The 26,361-nt window shown below is 35.7% G+C and overlaps 1 protein-coding gene across 2 annotated transcripts in view; it reads right to left on the bottom strand.

Moving 5' to 3' along the window:
* Hil (peptidase hillarin) overlaps nucleotides 1-26,361 on the bottom strand; it is a 228,913-nt gene that overhangs the window by 40,819 nt on the left and 161,733 nt on the right. For both annotated transcript variants that reach the window (XM_090407998.1, XM_090407999.1), the window contains exon 2: nucleotides 12,227-12,343. In XM_090407998.1, the coding sequence (XP_090264124.1) occupies nucleotides 12,227-12,343 (117 nt within the window). The remainder of the gene's footprint in view (nucleotides 1-12,226; nucleotides 12,344-26,361) is intronic.

Consider the following 26,361-nt stretch of genomic DNA (forward strand, 5'->3'; position numbering starts at 1 on the left):
CTGAAAATAATCCTAGAAAGAATAAAAAGCACTTTGTCAATAGAAATAGAATATACTCAATCAGGTTTTCAAAAAGACAAAGGTACAAGAGAAGGAATTTTCAATTTGAAAACATTATATGAAAGAAGCCTTGATAACCAGAAAAGCATATATCTTTGTTTTATTGATTACACCCAAGCATTTGACTCAATAGATCACAAGAAATTAATACATATCCTGCATAATAACGGGTTAAAAGGAAAAGATCTACGTATAATTACAAATATATACTGGAATCAAATGGCCTCAATGAGATATAAAAATGCATATTCTGACATCTTTGAAATCAAAAAAGGAGTAAGACAAGGATGTGTCTTATCACCCTTACTGTATAATAGTGAGCATGTTTTTAAAAATATTTCAGAACCGAAGGGTGTAAAAGTCGGGCATAGGAACTTCAACAACTTCAGGTATGCAGATGACACAGTCCTTATAGCTGAATCTGAAGATGATCTTCAAAACTTAGTCACAGAAATTTACAACAGAAGCTTAGACATGGGATTAATTATTAACCTAAAGAAAACAAAGAGAATGATTACATCAAAGAACCAATAAATAATAAACTAAACATAACTGTTAACAAAAAAAAAATTGAATTCAGTCATCTTCTAGTGGGGATAAGCTTTCTGTACAACGAATAAGTGAGTTTTCTTTGGAAACCTTATCAAATCAGTGTAGGCTCGTTTCTAATGTGCACATCTTTAAATTAAAAAAAATTATATTTTATGGCTGTGTATTTCTCAGTTAGGTGCTTCTTTCAAGTCACGCGTGTTTATTTTGTATCGAGTATTTTTGCATTTGACATAATTGGTTTGTATTTGGTATCAGATTGTATGATTAGGCATCGTTGCAGCTAAGCCTAATCTCGCTATTGTTACAGCTTGTGGCTGTTAAATCTTCTTTGTAGCTACGTATGTAAATCCTTTATTATTATTATTATTATTATTATTCAGGCCTCCAAGGAGTCAAAAGACTCATCGAGGGAGGTCCTTTCTAAGACAAAGTCTGTCAAGACTCATCGAGGGGAAGTCCCCCTCTGAGAAACACAAAGTTTATCATACCACTCTTTAAACCCACTGACCGTTCTCGCTCCCACCACTCCATCAGGCAATGCATTCCACGGCTCAACCACCCTCCACACAAAGAAACCACTCCTTACCCTCTTGCTCACAGTTTCCTTTCGTAACTTCCAGGGATGGCCTCTTGTCATCACTCCTTCCCGCTGATCAACCAAGCGAAAGAACTCCCCAGTGTCAACCCTGTAACCACCTCTCAACAGTTTAAAAGTCTCAATCATATCACCTCTCCTTCTTCTATCCACCAAACTCTGCAGTCCACATTCTCTCAGCCGATCCTCATAACTATCCTTGTACAGTCCTGAAACCATCTTTGTCATCCGTCTTTGTATCCTTTCCACGGTTAATTTATCCCCTTCAAATCCTGGGGACCAAATCTGAGAACAATAGTCCAAGTGTGGTCTGATCAGAGACTTATACAACGGAATGATAACCCTCTTATCTCTGCAGGTCAGTGTCCTTCTCATAATAGCAGCAATCCTCTGTGTTACCTTCACCACCTTTGCAATATGTCCCCTAAACTTCAGGTTTCTATCAATCATCAACCCCAGATCTCTTGTCTCCCCTACTTCCTCCAGTATAACTCCTCCCATAGAGTATGCAGCATCCCATCGATGTTTCCCAAACCTCAAGACCTTGCATTTTGCTGCATTAAACTGACATTCCCATTCATTTGCCCATCTATCTAGCTTATTTAAATCCTCTTGCAGGGCTACCACATCTGCACTATTACTAATAATCCTTCCAAGCTTCGCATCATCCGCAAACAACTGAATATCCCCCTGCAATCCACTGGCTATGTCATTGATATAAAGGTTAAACAATATAGGTCCTAGTACTGAGCCCTGTGGGACCCCACTTGTAACCCTCTGCCTCCTGGAAACTGCTCCACCATACACAACTCTCTGATACCTATCAGACAGCCAATCCTGAATCCAGTTGACCAATCTGACATCCAGACCCATGTGCTGCAAGTCATGTGGTCTGGATGTCAGCTTATCATGTGGCAAATGCAAATCAGCTTATCATGTGGCACCCTTTCAAATGCCTTCGCCAAGTCTAAGAAAATTGCAGTATATGCCTTTCCCTCATCTAATGCTCTTGTAACTTTATTATAAAAGGCTAGCATATTGCTAAAACAAGAGCACCCTTTCACAAATCCATGTTGATTCTCACAGATAACATTACCCTCATCTGCCCAATGCTGTACACGGTCCCTCACTACTTTCTCCAAGATCTTAACAACTACTGATGACACACAGACTGGCCTATAATTAGACACTTCCAGTCTGTTACCACCCTTATGCAATGGCACTATCTTACCTTCCTTCCATTCCCTGGGCACCTTTGCCAAAGCCAGACTTTCATTGAAAAGCCACGTTAAAGGTATTGTCAATTCCCTAGCACATTCTCTCAAAACTCGTGGCGAAATACCATCCAGTCCCACAGCTTTACTGACATCCAGAGTACTCAGTATCTGAAACACACTCTCCTCCTGTACCTCCAGACCTCGTACCAGTCCTATCCCTCTAGCATTAAAACTGACTCCTCTAGGATGAAATACTCCAATAAAGTGTTCATTGAACAATTCCACTATGTCCTCTGCATCAGTCACTCTATTCCCATTTTTATCCCACAATATCATTCTTCCACAGTCATTTCTCCTCCTACTGGCCACATAGCTAAAAAATTCCCTAGGATTTTCTTTGGATCTTAGGGCCAATCTCCTCTCATATTCCAGTTTCGCTTTCCTTACCACACGAGTCACTCTTCTGGCCTGTGTCTTATATTCCTCATGCATCTCTTCACCTGTCTCCTTATATCTATTCCATAGCCTCTTTTTCGCATGCAATTCCTGTTTAATATTGTTTGTCATCCACTTTACTCCAAATTGCGCCCTCTTCTTCACTCGTGGTATACAACTTACCATTGCTGATAACAAATATTCTTTCACAATTTCCCACGCACTGGTGATATCCCGGCCTTCCAATTCCTCCCTCCATGAAACTTCCCGAAGTTGACGTCTAAGACTATTATAATCACCTGCCTTATAATTCCACATAAGTTCCCGTCTCTTTGATACTCCTGCATGTCTATTCATTTTCCAAGTCAAAACCATATGGTCACTCTCTCCAACTGGTGGGAGAGACGTCAACTCAGTTATTATCAACTCTTCTGATGCCATAACCAAATCCAAAATCCAAAATCCTTGTGTTAGATATTTTTGGTTATTCATATAATGACGTGTTTGATGAAACATTTTGAGAATGATATGTTATAGTGATCGCGTTCTTGTTGTTAAGCCTAATACTGCCATTCTCTGAGCATATATACTGGATGTTAAATGAAATCTATTGATTATAAGTGTATAATACTGAGATAATTATTTCAAGCAACATATGTAAATTTTGTTAGGTATTGTTTAATGTTGTTTAATATGAGTATTTTATTTTAAACTTAGTTCAGAACTCAATATGATAACAAGATCACAGACAATTTGTTTGAAAGGGCACAATCACACACCTAATATATTATCTGTTTTTAATAAATTACTTGCTAGTGAAAGTTTGGTGGATGTAACATTATCGTGTGAAGGAATGACCCTTAAGGCTCACAAAATAGTACTATCTGCAAGCAGCACTCTTCTATACAGCTTATTTTTAGAGAACCCAAGTAGTCATCCTGTTGTGACATTAAATGACATGAAGTTCAACGACTTAAGGTTGATGATCCAATATATGTACCATGGTGAAATTAATATTTCATGGGATATGCTTCCATCATTGTTAAAATCTGCAGAGTTCCTAAAAATGAAAGATTTTTTGGAAGTTGCTAATAAGTACAATGATTCTGTGGAAGGCATACAGCAGAGCACTTTAGATTATGATCGTCATGAAGCAGGGAAACCGATCATTATTCACTTGGTTGCTGAGGTCAACTGTCAGGTGAAAGTGTGCATATGGGTGTATTGTCTTGTTCAGTGTCTGATGCTACAGTTGATTCTCACCTAACAGTCACAACCTTGGGTAGTGATGACAACAGTCCTTTCATCAATTCAGGTGAATGTGTGCATAACGGTGTGTTGTCGGTTTCTGATGCTGCAGTCACGGTTTTTAGTGGTGATGATGGTCCTTTCATCAATTCAGGTGAAGGTGTGCATGGCAGTGTGTTGTCGATTTCTGATGCTACGGTTGATTCTCACCTGCCAGTCACAAACTTGGGTATGTCATCTGAGTCAGCCATTTCTTCTGTGGTTGCTGGGGATGTCAATCCAGATTACTTAACATCTTGTGTTTCTATAGTATCTCCTCTTGAATCTGATATCAAAGTAGAAACGAAAGACTGTGCAGTCCATTCCACATCTTCTAATATATCAAATGTTTTGCCTGTATTAAGTGACTCGTATGATCTCAGAAGTTTTAATGTAATATATGATGATACATCTGGTTTGACTAATATCCCAAGTTTAAGTGATCATCAAGACTTCGCAGTTAGCTACCATCAGTCATATAGGGAACATACATGTTTTATACAGCCATATCCCAATGTATCGGATAGAAGCATGTGGAGTAGACTGTGTTCTGCAAGTCCTCCTGAAACAAATGAACGGACATTTTTAAATGACTGTAATATATTTTATAATTTTGATCAGACCAAATTGTATAATCTATCTTTTAGAATTCCAATATGTTCTAATATTTTTTATGGAATAGGAAGTATGGGGGGATTAAGAATGACAAAGTATGAGAATGACAGAAGGGAATATGTGCATGGAATAAATAGTGCAGAAATAGATACACACATATTGCTGAGTGATATACTAAAGAATGTGAGAGAGGTTCAGGAACAAAAACAAGCATCAGTGGGAGTAAACGATGTCAAGTTAAGAAGAAGCAAAAAAGATGTTGTGCTGTATGGGAATTCTATAATTAAGGGTGTGAAGGATGGTAGAGTAATTAAAGCGTGTTATCCAGGGTCAAAGATTAAGGATATAACTAGGGCTGTGAAATTGCAGAAAGATAGAGTGAGTGAGATTATTGCAGTTATAGGGACGAATGATCTAGGTAGCAAAAGATTTTCTGTAAGACGGGATTTGAAGAATTTAATGATTGCAATGAATGCAAAGAGTGAGAGTGGAAAGATCATGAGTGTGCTACCACGATTTGATTGTGATGAAATGAACAGAAGAGCAATTATAGTAAATGGAATGGTGTCCAGATTGTGTAAAAGGTTTTGCAAAGAAATGAAACTGAATATTCATTTTATGAATGTCTGGGATGAGTTTGATAAAAGGAAGGAGTATTTTAAGAGAGATGGTTTGCACTTAAATGGATTAGGAGCTTGGCATTTAGAACATTTATTGATAAAGGACAGAGTAAAGGGTCATAAACAGGGAAATGGGATTTGCTAGGGAGGCAGGTGATAGAGTTAGCTGTAAATAGTACTAAGGTCATTAATCGTTGTGAAACTGGGATTAATTGTTCGCAGAATGTTAACAGTATACAGAGTGGGGTAATTCGCACACGGGGATATTATGGGAGGAAGGGAGTATTGCAGTTTATGTATACCAATGCTCGAAGTATTAGGAATAAGTGTGAAGAATTTTTGTCATTACTTAGTACAACATGGCCAAAAATTATAGGAATTAGCGAAACTTGGTTAACCAAGAATGATATAGTTATTGGGATTGAATGTAAGGGGTACAGTATTTTCAGGCAGGACAGAGATGACAGAATGGGGGAGGAGTTTTATTAATGATAGACAAAACATTAAAGCCAAAAAAGATAGAAGTACCTCACTGTGACAGGTATGTAGAGGGCAGTTCATTAGAGGCTGTTTGGTGTGAGAAAGAGATTAACAAGGCGAAATATGTAATTGGTTGTTGCTATAATCCAATGGGAATAAGGGAGAATGTAGATAGCATGTATTGGCAAATTAGCACGATGAGTAAAGGTCAAGTAATTATTATGGAGGATTTTAACTATGGTGACATAGATTGGGGGAAGGAATGGTCACAAGGAACAAAGGAAATGGAGTTTATACAATTGTTAAGAGATAATTACCTGAGACAGCATGTGATGGAAGGGACAAGAGATTCTAGAGTGTTAGATCTGGTCATAACATCAGAGAACATATCAATAAGTAATTTAGTTACAATGTCTCCACTTGGGGAAAGCGATCATGTGGTCTTGACCTGGGAGATTGAAAGACGTACTGAATATTCTATTAAGAATGGGTATATGTGGAATTACAAGGCTGGTGATTATGGCAAGCTGAGAAGTCAGCTTTCAGCTGTATTATGGCATGAGAAATTCAAGAGGAGAGATGTTGATGGTGCGTGGGAGATTCTCAAGGAGTATTTGAAGAAAGCTGTATCAGACTGTATTCCCAGAGTCAGAAGGAGAAATCAAGTAGGAATAAAATGGATGACTAATACTATTAAACAAGAGTTGCAGATAAAAAAAAGGTTGTGGAAGACATATAAAGAAAAAGGTGATGAGCGTTCCAATGAGCAATATAAGGTACAGGCAAAGAGAGTAACCTGTATGGTAAGGATAGCCAAAGCTAATTATGAGAGGAAGCTAGCTGATGAATCCAAAAGAAACCCTAAAGAGTTCTTTCGCTATGTGGCTAGTAAAAGGAAGAATATCCATGGAAAGATTACTTTAAAAAGTGTTGATGGTAAGGAAATTACTGAAGCTAATCAAATAGTTGAGTTGCTTAGTGATCATTTCGCAAACGTGTACCATCTTCATAGTGATAGTGCAGTGTCAGATGTGCCATTGACTGATGAGAGTATAGAGATAGATGAAATTGAGGTGCTTAATATATTAAAGAACCTTAATGCTAACACTGCCATTGGGTCAGATGGCATATCGGCCCATGTGTTACGAGAATGTGCAAGAGAATTAGCAACTCCTCTAACCAGGATGTTTAATTTAAGCCTCAGTTCTGGTAAAGTGCCAATAGAGTGGAAAGAGGGGAAAATAGTCCCATTGCACAAGGGAGGCTCTAAGACTGATGTTGCAAATTATAGACCAATCAATATATCTGGAGTGGTGGTTAAGATTTTGGAGAAATTAGTTAAAATTAGAATTCAGGACTGGGTGGACAGCAATATGATACTTTATAAGGGGCAACATGGTTTTGTGAAGGGTAGGTCTTGCCTAAGTAATTTGCTTACGTTCTATAATAAAGTAACAGTGGAGTTGGATAAAGGAAATCCTTAGTCAGTGATACTTCTTGACTTTGCAAAGGCTTTTGACAGGATTCCACATGGAACTCTGTTACATAAATTAGAGCAAATGGGTTTGGATCCGAAGATGGTGATTTGGATTAAAGGATGGCTGGCGGACAAATATCAAAGAGTGGTTTACGGAGGAGCTGAGTCCAGGAAAAGGCAAGTGACTAGTGGTGTACCTCAGGGCTCAGTTCTTGGTCCTCTATTGTTTAATTTGTACATTAATGATATTGGAAATACCTTGAATGGAAATATCCACTTGTTTGCTGATGATGCAAAATTGGGAAGAGCGATAATCAATTCAAATGATGTGGATATTTTACAGGATGACTTAAATAGGCTGACGCTATGGACTGAGGTAAATGGCTGTCAGTTCAACGTGGCTAATTGTAAGGTGATGCACTTCGGGAGGATGACATCGCCTGCTGTTTACTATATAACGGAACTGAACTGCAGGTAGTTGATGAGACAAGAGACTTGGGAGTTATTGTGGACAGAGAACTTAAGTTTAAGGGGCATATTGCTAAGATTGCCAAAACATCACATCAATTTACATGGTTGTTGAGGAACACACTAACAAGCAGGGATAGGGAAGTTATTGTTCCACTCTATAAGGCCGCATTTGGACTATTGTGCACAGATCTGGTCGCCAGGATTTCTTGGTGATGTGGAAGTGGTAGAGAGGATTCAGAGGCGGGTTACAAAGATTGTTGCAGGTCTGTGGGATGTTCCCTATGAGGATAGATTGATGATCTGTGGGCTCCAAAAACTAGCTGATAGACGTAGGAGAGGAGATATGATAGAGGTATTTAAATTGTTAAAGGGATTTTACAGGATTGATACTGATGATATTCTTAAGACCAATGCAGGATGTGAGAGAACGAGGGGCCATTCCTGGAGATTGTGTAAGAGTGTGGTTAACAAGGGTGTTAGGACTAGATTTTTTACTTGGAGGGTTGTGAATGGGTGGAATGCTTTGCCAGAACTGGTTGTGAATGCTTCAACTGTGAATGAATTTAAGGAGAGGTATGACAGGTATTGTGTAAATAATGGTTAGTGTGTCAATGTCGGGTCTCCCGCGATGAGTCTTTTGACTCCATGGAGACACCGTTAAAATAATAATAATAATAATATATTTGGGACAAATGTTTACAGGTGGAGGAAATTCCCTTAAAGAAATAAAAAGAAGAATAGAGATAACAAGAAAGCCTTTATTGGTATGAAAACCGTTCTAACATCCAGAGACATTAATATTCAGCTAACGCCTATGTTGTTCCCGTATATGGAGTAGGCGGGGCCGTTTACCCTATCTAACTTATTGACACTAGAAAAAGATTAATAAAATGCTATATCTGGTCAAGCCTTCTCTACAACAGTGAAACTTGGACTCTAAATAAAGAAGCAGAGAAAAAATTAGAAGCTTCGAAATGTGGACCATCAGAAGAATGTTGAAAATATCATGGACAGAGAAAATGAAAAACGAAGATGTTTTAAAGAAAGCAAAAATGAAAAGAACATTAATGAAAATAATTATAGAACGAAAACTTAAATATTTTGAACATCTAACTAGACAAGAAGGCATTCAGAAATTAATATTAGAAGGGAAACTGGATGGAAAAAGAGGGAGAGGTAGACTCAGGAGAATGCGGTTTGAAGACATTAAGGACTGAACTGGCTTTAATTACCAAAAATGTTTTAGAGCAGCAAAAGAAAGAAAAAAAGGAGGTTGGCAACCATGACATGGTTGCCAACCTTCTTCTAGAGGATGACACTTGAAGAAGAAGAATGATGAACCAAAGAGCGTGATATTTGTTATCACAAAGAAAATTGCTTTTTATTTTCATGTTTAGACATTATTACTATTGAAAGTATGAAAATTACATTGATAACAAAGGAAATAAATATATTTTTTAGACTTACTTATGTATCTTATGTAAATAAGGTACATTCTACTTTGTCCAATTGTTGACTGTATAGATTCATCTACTTACCGAATAGCCAAATTTTTAGCATACTCTTGAACGTTCACATTGGCAACTTTCAATCTTTCATAAAAAAATTCACCCTATTTTCTAGATAAAGTGAAAAATGTTTCCCTACAACCCACTGCTATAATGGTTAGGTTTGATACGAATTCTTTCTTCACAAATATTCCTCTTGAGAATACACTTCATCAACTTTCACAAGCATTTCAACAGGATATAGTGAAATTATTCGACTTTTTTAATATTTTATTCACCAGAATAAGTTTTACAGTCAAGATGACGGAACCGCAATGGGAAGTCCAATCTTCCCTTCACTTGCTAACTTTTATTTAGAACATTTAGATGACATCCTTTTCTCGTCCTTACACCCACAGCCTTCATTTTGGATTCATTATATAGACGTCATTTTCCTACCTGACTCCATAATGAATATACATTACCTACTTTTTAAAATCTAATATAAACAATGTACATCCGCGAATTAAATTTATTATGGAAGTGGAAAAAGACAACAAATTCTCCTTTTTAGACATTCTACTCCTTCGTTCACCATCAGGTGAATTAATTACTCCAGTTTATCCACGGGTTACTTTCAGTGGAAGTTACATTCAACAGCAATCAGCTCACAATCCATCACAGAAGAGTGGAATTATAAAAACTTTATTGCGATTTGATCGTACTATTTGTTCTACACCTGCACAAAAAAACGATATATGAAACAGTGGCTTCTCAGAAAGAACCATAGTACAGCTTTTTAATTCCCATAATCCCAGCTCAAGTAACAAGGAAGCAGTACGTCGAGTTCCAATTCCCTACATTTCTGGCATCTCTCAGAACGCATTTCCAGAATTCTTAAGAAATACAATTTAGTGGCTAGTTTTCTTCCTATCAAATTATCAGTATGGTTTCCATCTTCAAAAGAATAAACGGTCTCCTATAGCTCTCCCTGGTATTTTCCAGGTTCCCTGTGACTGTCATCGTTCTTACTTTGGAAAAAACTGGACTCTCTGTAGAAAATATAATAATGAACACCAATTTTTGTATTAGCAACAGTAAATCTGAAAAATCTGACTTGGACCAGCGCAAAATAGATACAGACTACAACATCCTATGGACCGCAACACGCCTACTTAATCGGCGTCGGTATAAAGTTGAACGCTTGTTTAAAGAGAGCACTGAAGCTTGACTTTACCGTTCGAATTTAAAATGGAACGACAACGTCTGTCTAACTAACATATGGGAAAGTCTTATTTTAATCACACGTCAATTTTTTTTTATTTTTAAATAGCTAATGAATTATCAATATTGCAATATTCCCTCAGTTATAACACATCAAGTGGCACTTACTTTTTCAAATCAATCCATTGTTCGCGTTCTACTTAGTAATTAAGTATTGTCACCACTGATGATGGTCGGTAATATTCAGGCTGAAATATATGGCCTTAAATAAATACTATTACTTATCCCTTGTGTTTTTCTTGTTAATTTACAGAAAACTTCTGACGGTACAGGTATCTCTTAAACAACACATACAAGCTACAAACAAACAAACAAAAAAAATAAATAAATAAAAATTATCGTCTAAAAGACAGTTTAGCATCAGCGATATCCAGCGACAATTCGCGTAACTGATTCCTTTCATCTTTAAATAAATAAATAATTATAATACTAATTATATTAATTTTATAATTATAATAAGTATTATTATTACTCGATACCGTCAAGAAGTCAAAGGAGCTATAGCTGGAGGCTGTCTATATCACTCATCCAACCGCCTGCACTACTTAATACTCCCATGAATACATCGCATCATTATCCGCTATCTATCATCCACTAATAGTATTTGTGTGAGTGTGCATGCTCTCTGGTAACCTGTATGCAGGATGAAAAACCCGAGTTTGTAAGAAAAACAACAACAACAACAACAAAAAACCACTATCTCCATATGAGATCAACTAACTTATCTTCAAATGAAAGTCCATATACAAAATTCCTCTCGTCATAACGAGAATCGAACTAAATTCGATTTTAGTTCTACACATGCTAAATTTTTTGCTAGATTTTTGCTAAATAATTGATATTTTTAATCTTAAATGTTTATACCTTGGGAGATATACATGCCAATTGGCATGTATATCACCTTACACTGGTTGCGTTCCTGGACTCATGAGATATCTCTATACGACGGCTAATGACTTGTTGAATGGTTTCCTCTGAAAAAGTCAACGGTAAAACTGGCGAAACATAGAACATTTGAAAAGGATTTTGTAGCATTCATAACTGCTACCTCATCCTCAGTTTATATTTATGCACATTGTTAAGTCCTGATCTATGTTATACTCAGACGTATATCAGTTCGAAACTAGATTCGACGGAATAGCATGGTTCATCCTTATTTTAGTAATCTCTCATGTCTGCATATTGCTTGTGCTCAGTTTACCTGTTTTACAGAATGAACGACCCAAGTTTCAGGGAGAAAACGCTTTCGCCCCATATGAGACCGGCAAACTCACCTTCAGATGAAATCCCTGATTAAGGTTTTTTGCGTGCTAGGCAGGATTCAAACTCAGGTCTTTTCAACCAACTAAATGAATTATAATGAAAAAAATATATATATCCCTGATTAAAATTTTGGAGTAATATTTCAAAATAAACATTGCAGCTAAAATTTGAATCTAACATTTCAGAGTTTTTCTAGTTCTAATATTCATAATTTATTTGAAATTTTAGTATCCAATCTTATTCAAAATATATTTACGAGGGTTTAGAAATGTTGTGGACATAAGTAAATTTTATAAATTTTTATTCTAATTATTAAAAAACGGTTTTAAACTTTTTTTTTTTCTGATTCCGTTATGCATATATTAAACAAAATTTAGCCTTACCTGTATTTGTTGACTGATATGCACTTCTTCCTCAGCTCGTTTTTTTGCAAACTGCCTGTAGAGGGCATCTTCTTCTACTCGATGCCTCATTTCTAATTTAGTCTGAGTTTCTTTGTCCTAAAAAAAGTATCAAATAAAATTTAACGCAAATTCTTTAAACATCAGAAAGAATAAATAAATGAAAAAAAAAAATCTCAACATACTCTATTATAATGTTTGTAGTCTATTGATGTAAACAACAAAAAGTTAAAGTGTAGAACCTTCACAAAGTGAATTTCATCAAACACATTTAAAGGGATATAAAATAAGTCTTTTGCAAAGGCGCCGACTGTCCCTAAATTATGATTGATAAATTGATTGATTTTAATTGTATTTATTGTTTTGTATATAAATTTCCGGATTTGAAACCATGCGATGGAGAACGATAGGAGAAGTTAGGTATTCTGGTTATTTGATACCTCAGATCAGGGGTTCCCAACCTATTTCTTTCCTAGAGCACATTCTAAAATACCGGTAGGGCGACGGGCACCATCTATTTTTCAAGCAAATTTTTTGAATTCTTTTATTAAATGAATACATACAAAGTTTACATTGTAATCAAATGTTTTATTACTTAAAAGTTTACATTATATAAAAATTTAAATATATATATGTAAGTTAGTGTGATCTTTGGCATTGCATTTCATTGGCCAGTGCTTCATAATTAGAAGAATATGATGATATTCCAGTTCTTAAACTGGAATGAACAACTTCGAATGCGCGTCTACTTTACATTGTATGCGTTTAATACTCGTCATGTGTCATTAACGCATGCGTCATATAGCATGCCATGAATTGTTGCGTGATTATTTCAACTATACGGCACACGGTTGAACAGCGGCGGGCACACACAAATTGGTCGACGGGCGCCATGGTGCCCCACGGGCATAGGGTTGGGAACCCCTGCCTCAGATCATATGTGGCCAACAGCAGGCCCGCGGCAGGATAAAAAACTATATTAAATTATATGTATTATCAATTTAGCTATTAGTTTGGACCGCAGATTTTCTGATTGAATATACTAGTTATATTCATTATTTCTGATGACGGAAACAATTTATATTCTCAACGCGGAATCAAAATTGCATTAAAAAATATTACTCAATATGTGAATGCACTTTCTCAACTATGAGGGCGGTTAAGTCGTCACAAAGAAGCCGACTGACTGATGACCACCTTCAGGTGGTCATCAGTCAGTCGGACGATATTCGTAACAAATCCCTTCAGGATTTGTTACGAATATCGTCATCATCGTTGAAAATCGACTTTGATGAACTTGTTGCCGCACATGAACGCCCACAGTGTTCTCATTAAGTTGTGTTACATGTAAAAAAAAAAACAGAAATATGTAATTAAATTTAATTTAACAACTTATATTTAAACCAATGAAGTATTTTATATTGTTCTCCCAGAAGTAAAATGATTTAACAAATGTAGTAATTCAATGCTATTGCCTTGAAAAAATGTAGAATTCATTTTTATTTAAGTTCTGTCTAAAAGTCTGCGGCCCGTGACGCTACCACTTCATCTATATTGGCCCTCGTATAGAATGAAGTTGGCCACGCCCTGCCTTAGATGATGAGGTGAAAAAGAAAGGAAAAGATTGTTGTCACCTTTATAAATCAACGTCGACAAAAATTTTTATATTTATCTCATTTCTAATGTCGCGTAGAATAAATAACTAAAACTGCAAGTTTTTGAATCACGACGGAAGAGCATATCAGAATGTAAATTAATATTTGAAGCTGGAGCAATTATCAAGTGTCTGACCTTAATGCTTGGCTTGTCAGATTGAATTTGAATGTTTTGGAATGTTCACTGTTCATTCATTCATTATTATTATTATTATTATTATTATTATTATTATTATTATTATTATTATAGATTTAGAATTAGAGGGCGCTTTAGCAGTCGCAAGCACGTTATTTCGCAAGTTGCAAAGTAGACTGTGAATTAAAATTTCGATGAACGCGTCTACATATGCTGTTTAATAAGTTCGTCAATACGTTGGTCAATTAACGCGATCTTAGCATCGTCCAAGAATTGTATGAAGTGTGAACTATACGGGCACACGTAACATGTAGGCGAGCACACACAAATTGGTCGACGGGCGCCATGGTGCCCACGGGCATAGGGTTGGGAACCCCTGCCTCAGATCATATGTGGCCAACAGCAGGCCCGCGGCAGGATAAAAACTATATTAAATTATATGTATTATCAATTTAGCTATTAGTTTGGACCGCAGATTTTCTGATTGATATACTAGTTATATTCATTATTTCTGATGACGGAAACAATTTATATTCTCAACGCGGAATCAAAATTGCATTAAAAAATATTACTCAATATGTGAATGCACTTTCTCAACTATGAGGGCGGTTAAGTCGTCACAAAGAAGCCGACTGACTGATGACCACCTTCAGGTGGTCATCAGTCAGTCGGACGATATTCGTAACAAATCCCTTCAGGATTTGTTACGAATATCGTCATCATCGTTGAAAATCGACTTTGATGAACTTGTTGCCGCACATGAACGCCCACAGTGTTCTCATTAAGTTGTGTTACATGTAAAAAAAAAACAGAAATATGTAATTAAATTTAATTTAACAACTTATATTTAAACCAATGAAGTATTTTATATTGTTCTCCCAGAAGTAAAATGATTTAACAAATGTAGTAATTCAATGCTATTGCCTTGAAAAAATGTAGAATTCATTTTTATTTAAGTTCTGTCTAAAAGTCTGCGGCCCGTGACGCTACCACTCATCTATATTGGCCCTCGTATAGAATGAAGTTGGCCACGCCTGCCTTAGATGATGAGGTGAAAAAGAAAGGAAAAGATTGTTGTCAACCTTTATAAATCAACGTCGACAAAAATTTTTATATTTATCTCATTTCTAATGTCGCGTAGAATAAATAACTAAAACTGCAAGTTTTTGAATCACGACGGAAGAGCATATCAGAATGTAAATTAATATTTGAAGCTGGAGCAATTATCAAGTGTCTGACCTTAATGCTTGGCTTGTCAGATTGAATTTGAATGTTTGGAATGTTCACTGTTCATTCATTCATTATTATTATTATTATTATTATTATTATTATTATTATTATTATTATTATAGATTTAGAATTAGAGGGCGCTTTAGCAGCAAGCAGTCGCAAGCACGTTATTTCGATGCTCCCATATTTTAAGTTGCAAAGTAGATCTTTTCTTGTGAATTAAAATTTAAAGCACATCAGTGAACGCCGTTCTTCAAGACGAACATATAGATGTAAAAACTGTAAGTATCTGTTAAGTAATAAGTAAAATATAAGTATTCAAAGTTCGAAGTATACGTTGGTCAACTACGCGAGAAGAGAACAAAGGAGGACGCCATATTAGAAAATACAGCAAGATCGTCAAACAAGAAGTATGAAGTGCTACAAATGCCAAGAAGACCTAACGGGCGAAGAAAACCACGTAACATGTAGGAACTGCCAAAGAAACATGCATTTTTTATGTTCAGGATTGTCCGAGACTACCTGGCAGCGAAAATCAAACAAGAATCGTGACGAGTGGAAGTGTCCCCATTGCAGAGATAACAAAGGAACCTCGCCTTCGACCGCAGGCGGAAAACAGCCAACGCAGAAAACAACCGCAGGCAGTAAACAGCTATCAACAACAGAGGGAATTAAAAACAAAGAAATCAACAACGGAAACCCAGGTGAGCCATCTTTAAATGCATTACTCGAAAATAGATTACAAAACCTAAAAGACTGTTTAATCGATTTTGTTGGAGAACTATTTAAAAAACATACCGCGCAAATTACAGAAAAATTTAACCAATACGAGGCATTTATTAAATTTAATAATAACTCGATAGAAGATATGTTACAGACCGTTAGAGAAATTAAAAACTGCATCAAAGAGCTAACTGAAAGACAGCATAATTTAATTAAAGAAACAACGGACCTACGGCAAGAACTAAACTCTCTAAAGCAACAGTACGAGCTCTCAAACCAACAGCAGCACAAAAATGACCTCCTCATAAATGGTCTCCCAGAAATAGCTATGGAACCTCTAAGAGACACTGTAATACAACTAAGCCAAAAAATCGGCTCCCCCATTGAACCAAGAGACATCCAGTCAGTGCATCGGTTACCACAAAAAAGGAAAAGAGAAAATAATACCCGTCCACCTCCCGTCGTAGTGCGACTCACCAACAGCCTAACAAAAACTACGCTTATAAAAGCTAGCAAGATTAAAAATCCAGTAGTAAAGGATCTGAAAGGAGACCACGACAACACCCCAATATACTTGTCTGAATACCTTACTCCACACTATCAGAAAATATTCTACCAAGCAAGGAAAGTAAAAACAGAAAACAATTACCAGTTTATATGGATAAGAGACAGCAAAATATTCCTTAGAAAGACACAAGACTCAAAACCAATCGAAATAAAATCCGTAGATGACCTCAACAGGCTGTCACATTGAAAGGAATATTGACAACTCGTAAAGAAGGACCAGCACCCCAACCAACATGGAAGCACACCATCAAGCAGACGTAATCACCCCGGAACATGATAATTGCCACATTCTGAAATCAATATCAGAATGGAAACAACTGACAATCCCCAAAAAAGGACTATCTATTCTCCACATCAACATCAGAAGCATTCAAAAATACTGGCTGACCCTGCAAGCTTATCTGAAGGAAGATATAGACGAAATAGACATTTTAATACTGACTGAAGTATCTACGACAAACGAAGAGGCATCCTCCTACCAAATGCCACACTTCCAACAACACAAACACTGCAGACAAACAAAACGAGGCGGTGGTATAATAATATTTACCAAACATAAACTAGAAGTAACAGAAATAAACTATAAATTAGAATACGCAGAAAACATATGCATCGAAATTAAAAACATCAAACAAGAAAACTCCGTGATATTAAACGCAATATACAGACCACCCAACTTAAGCACCACAAAATTCCTAGAAGAACTAAACAGATGGCTTTCAGCCACGAAAGTAGGCATCTCAAAATATTTGATAATAATAGGAGACATTAATATAAACATTAGGAACATAAATAACAACACAGAACAATACCTAGACCTATTATCGGCATACAACATAACCCCATCCATACAGTCGTATACACGAGAAGAGATAGTCGGAAACACAACAACCTCAACCTGCATTGATCATATAAATATAAGGGCCCCTCCAAACAGCCACACAGCAGCCGTCATAACATGCAAACTAGCAGACCATTATTTCACAGCATTGCAGTTACACACTGAACCAGAACCCATAAAAATCACTGAGACTACAAAACAGTATCATAGCATTGTAAACGAAGCAATAGTGAACGATGAAATCAGAAAAACAGACTGGATGCAGATAGCATCTTTAGACTCTGCTGAAGCTGTATATAATAATCTTAAACTTGCATTTAACAAAATATACAACAAAGCATTAACAAAAATAAAAATACGCCCCCAAACGAAACAAAATCCATGGATAACAGACAACATACTAACAGACATACAAAGAAAAGATGCCCTATGGAAACAACTTAAGAAGTCACCGAACAATATCGCTTTAAAAACTGAATACAAAAGAAAACGGAATCTCCTAACAACCCAGATTCGAACGGCAAAAAGAAACTATTACAGCAACAAATTAACAACAGCACAGAACGACATAAAGGAAACCTGGCACCTGATTAATGAAATGCTGGACAATATACACAGAACCACTGCCACAGAAACAATAAAACACAGCTTTGCCTGCGACCCCAAATCCCTCAAACAGTTGGCAAACAACTTTAATCAGCACTTCGTGAACTCTGTCCAAAAGCTACAAGAAACAACCTTTCCTCACACACACGAACATTCTCCACTAGGTCCACGAGCAACCCAGTCGATGTGGTTCCCCACAGTAACAAAAGAAGAACTATCACTGGCAACTCAACAAATTAATCCTAACAAAGGACCGGGGATAGACGGAATCAGACCAAAAGACATCAAGAAACACTCAACCGACCTACTCCCAGTTATACAAAAACTGTTAAATAAAATCTTCGAAACGGGACACATACCTGAAACACTGAAGACTGCACTAATCACACCCATACACAAACAGGGAAAAAGAAACATAATAAGTAATTACAGACCTATCGCCACGCTGCCTGTAATCAACCAAATCATGGAGCGCATTGTACATCAGAAACTCTCCACATACGTTGAAAAATTTCAAATCATACCCAAAACACAATATGGCTTTCAAAAAAATAAAGGAACAGCAACACTCCTGGAAGATTTCACAGATCTAATAAACTCTGCATTGGATAAAAACAGAATAACATTAGTGGTATTCATTGACCTAACAAAAGCATTTGACACACTAACACATAAAACCTTGTTAACGAAACTTACCCATATCGGAATTGGAGGTCGTCTACTCCAGTGGTTTAAAGCATACACGAAAAACAGAAAGCACATCACACGTATAGGATCAGCACACAGCAAAGAGGTACAAGTAACCTGTGGAGTACCGCAAGGAGCTGTCCTATCTCCCATTCTATTTAACATATACACACACGACATAAGCCAACTCCCCCTAAAAAGTAAAATCTTCCAGTATGCAGACGACACTGCCATAGTATCCATTCACAACACTGCAAATATCGCTTACAAAAATATGCAACACGACATCAATCAAATCACTAACTGGTTAACCGAAAACGGCATATATATAAACCCTGGAAAAACAAAGCTAATGATATTCAAAAACCCCCAAACCCTGCCCATAGAAACAAAATATCTCACTATCAAACATTCATCCTCCTATACACAAAGTGCAGAACCTAAAATCACAACCATCACACAGGTGAAAACAACACGCTACCTTGGACTTCACTTCGATGCAGATCAAAGTTGGAATAGCCATACAAACTACCTACATACCAAGCTTAGGATAATAGCAAGCAAACTATACAGATTAAAAGACATTGCCCCAACCCACATAAAAATACTAATCTATAAAGCATTATGTGAAAACATTTTAAGATATGCAATCACATCATACGCATTCTGCGCAGACTACAGACTTAACAGGCTACAATGGTTGCAAGATAAAATGATAAAACTGATATTCTGGGAACAACCCACTCTTATGCACGAAGCACGGACAAAACACAAAATATTTAAGGTGAAACAATTACGCCACTACACAGTCATGTTAAAACACTACTACAGTCCAACATATAGAGTAACCAGAACAACATATCAAATAACAAGACCACAGTCAACAAACTACATAACATATAAGTACAACAATCACCACGGCAAAGCCACCCGAAACTTCTACGTGCCTGACATGATAAACAAACTGCCATTCGACAACAGAAACCTAGGAACATACAGAGAGCTGAAACAAGCACTATATAAATATTATAGTGAGAATGAAAATTAGAGCAATTCCTGTTTCTCTCTCCCCCACCACACACACACACACACACACACACACACACACACACACACACACACACACACAAAAAAAAAACCTATGACAACCCCCCCCTCTCCAAAAACTATCACTACAAGAACACAAAGCAACAAACACACCATGTCTAAATCCAACCCTATTTTCACAAAAAAAAAAAAAAAAGTTAAACTGTAATAGCAGTCGAAGTCTTAAGCATGTACCAGCAAACAGTAAAATCAACACCTGGCTTGTGACCACTATAGGAACACAACCATAAAACCACCACCCTCTGTCATCTATTATCTTCCTCAGATAAGCTCTGCTAAGCTTCGAGGAAGAAAATTACTAACTTGCAAGTATCTGTTATACACTTGTAATGCGTTATAAATATTATATACATATAATTACTACAGCAACTATGTATGCAATTCATCTGAGACATAAAAAAAAAAAAAAAAAAAAAAAAAAAAAAAAAAAAAAAATGTATATAATCCATATTGTAAATACTGTAAATATTATTATTGTATGTAACTTATACTGAGACATAATGAAATGTAAAAAAAAAAAAGTATTATTATTACTATTGAATTGTGAGTGTACGCTGCATTACTGCATTGTATCGTGAATTGAGTGCACATTGATGCCAATCCATATTTAGCTAGTTTAAAAAAAAAAATGTATACTCATATTTATAAAATGTACACTGCATTTTGTATATCAAATTTTCGTACTGTACAAAAAAGATAATATGTTTTTCATTGTGTGTGTGCAGATACTCTGTGTGATAGTAAACCTTATCACTTTCATTGTAAAAACAAAAACAAATAAGTCGTTTATAATAATAAGGTATCAGGAATAATAATAATAATAATAATAATAATAATAAAAAAAAAAAAAAATTAAAAAAAAAAAAATAAAAAAAAAAATAAATAAATAAAAAATTATTATTATTATTATTATTATTATTATTATTATTCCGAAGTGAAAAATCAAAAATTTCTTGCTTTGATCATTATTTCTGAAAAGGCGTTCACTATGCACTTCATACATACTGACTGCGTTATATTGAATTTCAGAAACCAGATAATCGGACTGAATAGATGTTGAAATATTTTAATGCATTAGGGAAACAACTGATAACAATGTGCTTAGGCAGACAGAGTTCGAATTGGACACTGATAACGGGAATCCAGAAAACGGATGGCACATACTTAAACCTCTATGCCTTCAGTCATTAAATAAATAAATTAAAAGAGTTAACGCATTTTGTTCTCTTATAGGAAATAGACGAGTCCTGAGATATTGATTCTAAATGACACAAGTCCTAAAACGGATCCGGAGCTAATTTAGACGTGGTCTCCCATTACTTGATAATCTCCTTTAAGTACTATCAATATAGCATCATAACAGTTATTTCCAGATAGCAAGATGGTTTGCCTCTCATTAATTATTTTATATTCTAGGGCAAAATAGCTTAGACATTTCTCATTTCGGAAGTTGGGTTTTCCTCCAAAAAGCTCAGGTTTTTTATTTCACAAAACAGACACAGCAGCCAGAACACACGAAATTAACAGACAATAACATTCCGGCATCATGGATTTAGTTGCCTCCGCAGCGTATCCAAACAGTAGAAACAACAGCTGATCTGTGTGTTCCAAGTATGGAAAAAATCTCTATTAGAGCAGCTAATTAATCTATTAAAAATCCCTCCTGAAGTTCCAAACTGGAATTGGAACCCAGATCTTTCAACTAAAGGACAAGCGTCACATCGTCCTGTCGTCTGCAATGGAAAGTGACAGCAAAATTATGTTTGCTATCAATTATTATGATTATTATCAATTATTATATTAATTCGTAATATTGACTAGCATGGTGCAGCGGTGATTCTAGATTTTAATTATGAAAGTAACGAATGAAAGAGCATCATATCAGGTGGGAAAGAGTAATAAAAGTAACAATTGTGACGTATGCATTCTATTTTTATCATTGATTCTTTTATCAAAATCTCATGAAATATCGGTAAAAAAACGAAATAAAAGTGAACTCACTTTTGGATTGGGGGAAATAGAATATTCGCTATACAGTAATCTCTCGAGTAATGCGCCCCCGATTAGTGCGTTTTCGATTAGTGTGTCATTTTTTTTTCGATACCCAAATTCGATTAGTGCGCCTCTAAAATTCAATTAGTGCGCCTATATACATCTTAAAAATAAATGTTATCGATTTTAAAAATTTGTTATCTATACATTTTTATGGCTAACTACAGTGGAACCTTGGTTGTCGAACGACTCTCATCTCAAACAAATCGGTTCCCGAACATATTTTCCGAACAAAAAACGCACCGTTTTCCAAACAGAATCTCGATTCCCGAACAGGCAAACCGGCAACAACGTGCTCCGCGGACTAAGATTACTGCGGGAGAGCGTTAGTTACGCCGTAGCCTACGCTCAGTGCAGACACATGTTAGAATTTCTGGAGAATTAATTAATTTAAGACACCTATTGTATATTATTGTTTATATTATTATTATTATAAGGTGCTTCCATGGAGTCAAAAGACTCATCGCGGAAGACCCAACATTGCATACTAACCATTATTCACACAATACCTGTCATACTTCCTCTTAAACTTATTCGCATTCTTGAATTTACAGTGGCTTTTCTTGATTTTCTTTGTGTTTTATGTTTTTTTTTTTTTTTTTTTTTTTATATATAAATTATTATTCAATAAGTGATAGCAGCAAAGCGAAAAGAAAAGTTGTTAGAACCAAGATAGGGTGAAAAAAGAAATCATATCCAAACATGAATTTGAAACAATTTTATGCATGAAGACTGTTATAAAGGTTTAAATAAGCAATCATCTTGGATTCGAGAACGGATTAATCCATTTTACATTAATTCTCATGGCAAAATGGTTTCAGTTTTCAAACAAATCGGTTTCCAAACAGCCTTTAGGAACGAATTATGTTCGAGAACCGAGGTTGAGGTTCCACTATATTTTAAAAAATCACTCACCAGAATGAAATAATTTAGTTACCGATTTAAAACATTTTACAAAGTTATGTTTAATGGCATACTACTCTACTTTCATGTACACTATGTTCAAAATTTTTACCGCCAAAATTTATGTCGTCTGCTATAGTATGCCCACAGATTCGAGACCCTTCGACACTTCTGCGCATGTCACAAAAAGGAGAATCCATTCCGATAATAGGGTAATCAATCCGTCTTCTGGGATGAGTTGTTTATTATTACACGTTGGAAAATTAAATTCTCTTTTATGATCATTGTAGTTTTTAAAATGGTAACTATTTTGCTTGTATAACAGTTGGGAAATTTTATCCATAAAGCACGTGATTTCGCGTGTTGGCGACCAATTCGTACGTCCTTCATTTCTTTCTCCCCTTCAATGAGTTAATTAAATATTTAAATAAAAATTAAATATTAATTAAATATTTAAATAAAAATTAAATATTAATTAAATATTAATATTGTTAAAATATTAATTAAATATTTAAATAAAAATTAAATATTAATTAAATATTAATATTGTTAAAATATTAATTAAATATTAAAATAAATATTTAATTAAATACTTAATAATTAAAGTCCAAGAGTTAATTAAATCTCATTCTGAAGAATTGAGTGATTCCGACCTGCTAAATTTAGATGCACAGCGGGAAGATCCCGAAGAATATGAAGAAAATTTAACCACTGATAGTCAGCCAAAAGAGATTTCACAGAAACAATTTGAATTTTTCGTATAATCGAAGATTTTAAGCAGCAATGTTTAGAGGCTTACTCTGATGAAGAGAGAAGCAGTAAAATTTGCAGAAGAGTAGAAGAGTCAATAGGGCCATGCAATAGGTTGTATGAAAAAAAAGAAACAAAATGCTCACCAACCTACGTTAGCTCAATTATTTGTTAAGAAGTAGAATAATAAATTTATATTCTGAATATGTTTTATTATTTTTCAGCTTCATGGTTTTCCTTTAACTAGATCCTGAGACATACCCTAATTCTGTTATAAAAAAAAAAAAAAAAGTCAAAAAAGAAATCCGAGGAACGAGTTATACATTTTCTCATGGGTTATTATATTCGATTAGTGCGTTATCGATTAATACGCCTGTTTTAAAGAACGCATTAGGCACACTAATTGAGGGATTGCTGTAGTTTACTAGAGGCTAATTTACTAACATTTTTAATAATCAGTGTCACTGTTGTTGCAGTTATAGTATCGCTCGTATTTCAGAAGAAAATTTATATTCCCAATGATTAAAACTATAATCAGCCAAATAGCTGCTTCTAAATTTGAGTCAGACTCAAATTTAAAAGCAGATTTATTTCTTGATAACTGACTCACTTTTTTTTTTCTTATCAAATGTTATTCACTGTTTTTAGATAGAGTTAGTAAAATAACTGTGGAATAAATTGCTGCAATCATTTGAATTTCTAGCAGTGCGACATTCTGCATTCTTCTTCTTCTTCCCTCTAGCAGTCCCGATGTCCATTTTGCTCTGTTGTGTATTTATCTGTAATCAGTATTTGTTGGACATTTTTGCACCATTTTCAAAATCTCCTTTGTTATTATTAATTGAATTTATTGTTTGATATGTGCAGGCCGTATCCTATTGAATACCTCAGCTGAACAAAGTTACAGACTAGTAACATTTAATTTAGAACCAAGAGTTGAACAAGGGCTGCTTAAGGGTCAAAGCTGTATAACTGAGAGGAGACCTCCACATAGCCTTTAAAGGAATGCGGAGAACCGACCAGGGCTTCTGACCTAATGTCCAATCCTCACCTTCTCGTGGTGCACTATGCTGGGTATCTACCTGAATACTGAACGAACGAGGATCGGCTGGCAATTTGGGAATTAGCCGATCAAATTGTATTCTTATTGGCTTAAACCAATATACAAAATGATGGTACAACATGACAAAATTTCATGCCGGCTGGGGTGTTTTCCGGTTAAACAAGACCCCCGTTGCTTTCGCTAGGGAACCATGGCGAACAGCGAAAAGTCAGCTACTGGAACAAATCTGAAAGCACACCCCAACTCAACATCACCAGAGTTAAAGATCGGTACAATCAATATAAGAAGCCTGAATGGCAAAGAAATTGCGATAGCTGAGGAATTAGATAAGTACCAGATCGACATAATACGGGTGACTGAAACAAACAAACAAAAAAAAAAACTGGTGAGATCTGAGCAATAAATACAAAATGTTATATTCAGGCAATGAGAATCAAGGAAAAGAAGGGTTAGCCATAGTATCCAACACTAAATACGAGGCTAATTTTCTTGAATGGCAGGCAGTCTCAAGTAGAGTGATGTAGACAAATATCAGAATGGGGAAGTGGACAATGAGACTTATTTGTGCCTATGGTCCCACAGAAGGCTCTACTAAGGTAGAAGTGGAGCAATTTTTTTGAGGCTCTAGAGAAAGCTACTGACACAATGAAAAAGGAAAAGTTGGTCCTTATTGGGGATCTAAATAGCCGAGTAGGGAATGATTATCAGACATACAAAAATGTTTTGGAAAAATTTGGAAAAAAGAGCAAAGCTAATAATAATGGCAAATACTTGTTGGTTTTCTGCTCAGGACATGGACTGGTTATTACTAACACCATGTTCCAACATAAAAATGTGCACAAATTCACATGGAGAAAAGAGGCAAGGAATAAGAAAAGTCTCATTGACTATGTTATTGTTGATAGTGATGTTTTCTCCCTGGTGTAGGACACCAGAGTGTACAGAGGATTTGAAATTGGAAGCGATCGCTATTTAGTCTTGAGCGGGATAAAATTTAATTTCATATTAAAAAGAATGACATGTAAGAAAATTTTAAAGCGAATAAAAGTTGAGCAGCTCTCCGATGTGAACTGAAGACTAAAATACACAAAGATTATTGGGAAAAAAATGAAAGAGTCTGAGAACAAGAACCAAACCTTGGAGATTTAGTGGCAAACCTTGAAGAAAACCGTGATTGATTCAGCAAGAGAAGCATGTGGTGAGGTTGTCCGCAAAGATAGAAAAATCAGAACTCCGTGGTGGACACAGGAAGTTAAAGAGGCAGTGAAGGAAAAGAAGAAAGCATATCAGAACTTCTTGACAAATAAGTCAGCTTGTGCTCTTGGAGAATGCAGAGACAAATGTAAGAAAGCTAAGCACTGTGTAAAACTAGCTAAACTAAAGTCATGGGAGGACTTTGGCAATAAAATAGAAAATAAATATCAAGAAGGTGGTAAGATATTCTGGAGGTTGTTGGAGAAGCTTAGAAATGGAGGAAAGAGTGCTGTAAAAGGTGTTAGAGATGATAAAGGTGACATGAAAACGGGAGAAAAAGATATCCTTGAAGTATGGAGTAATTACTTCGTAATATTGCTAAATGAAACAAGCAGTGATTGCACAGTGGTGAAAAACACTCAACAGGCATACAGTCAGGAATACATATCTATACTTGACGTGGAAAAATCCATCAAGTGCTTGAAATGTGGAAAGGCAACAGGAGTAGATGATATTCGACCAGAAATGCTAAAATAAGGTGGTATAAAAGTCTTACAGTGGCTGCACTGCATAGAGGGATGAATTCCTGATGATTGGAGTAGA

Source organism: Typopeltis vanoorti, chromosome 18 (assembly GCF_054136105.1).
Source record: "Typopeltis vanoorti isolate ZY-2024b chromosome 18, IOZ_Tvanoo_1.0, whole genome shotgun sequence".
NCBI classification, from domain to species: Eukaryota; Metazoa; Arthropoda; class Arachnida; order Uropygi; family Thelyphonidae; genus Typopeltis; species Typopeltis vanoorti.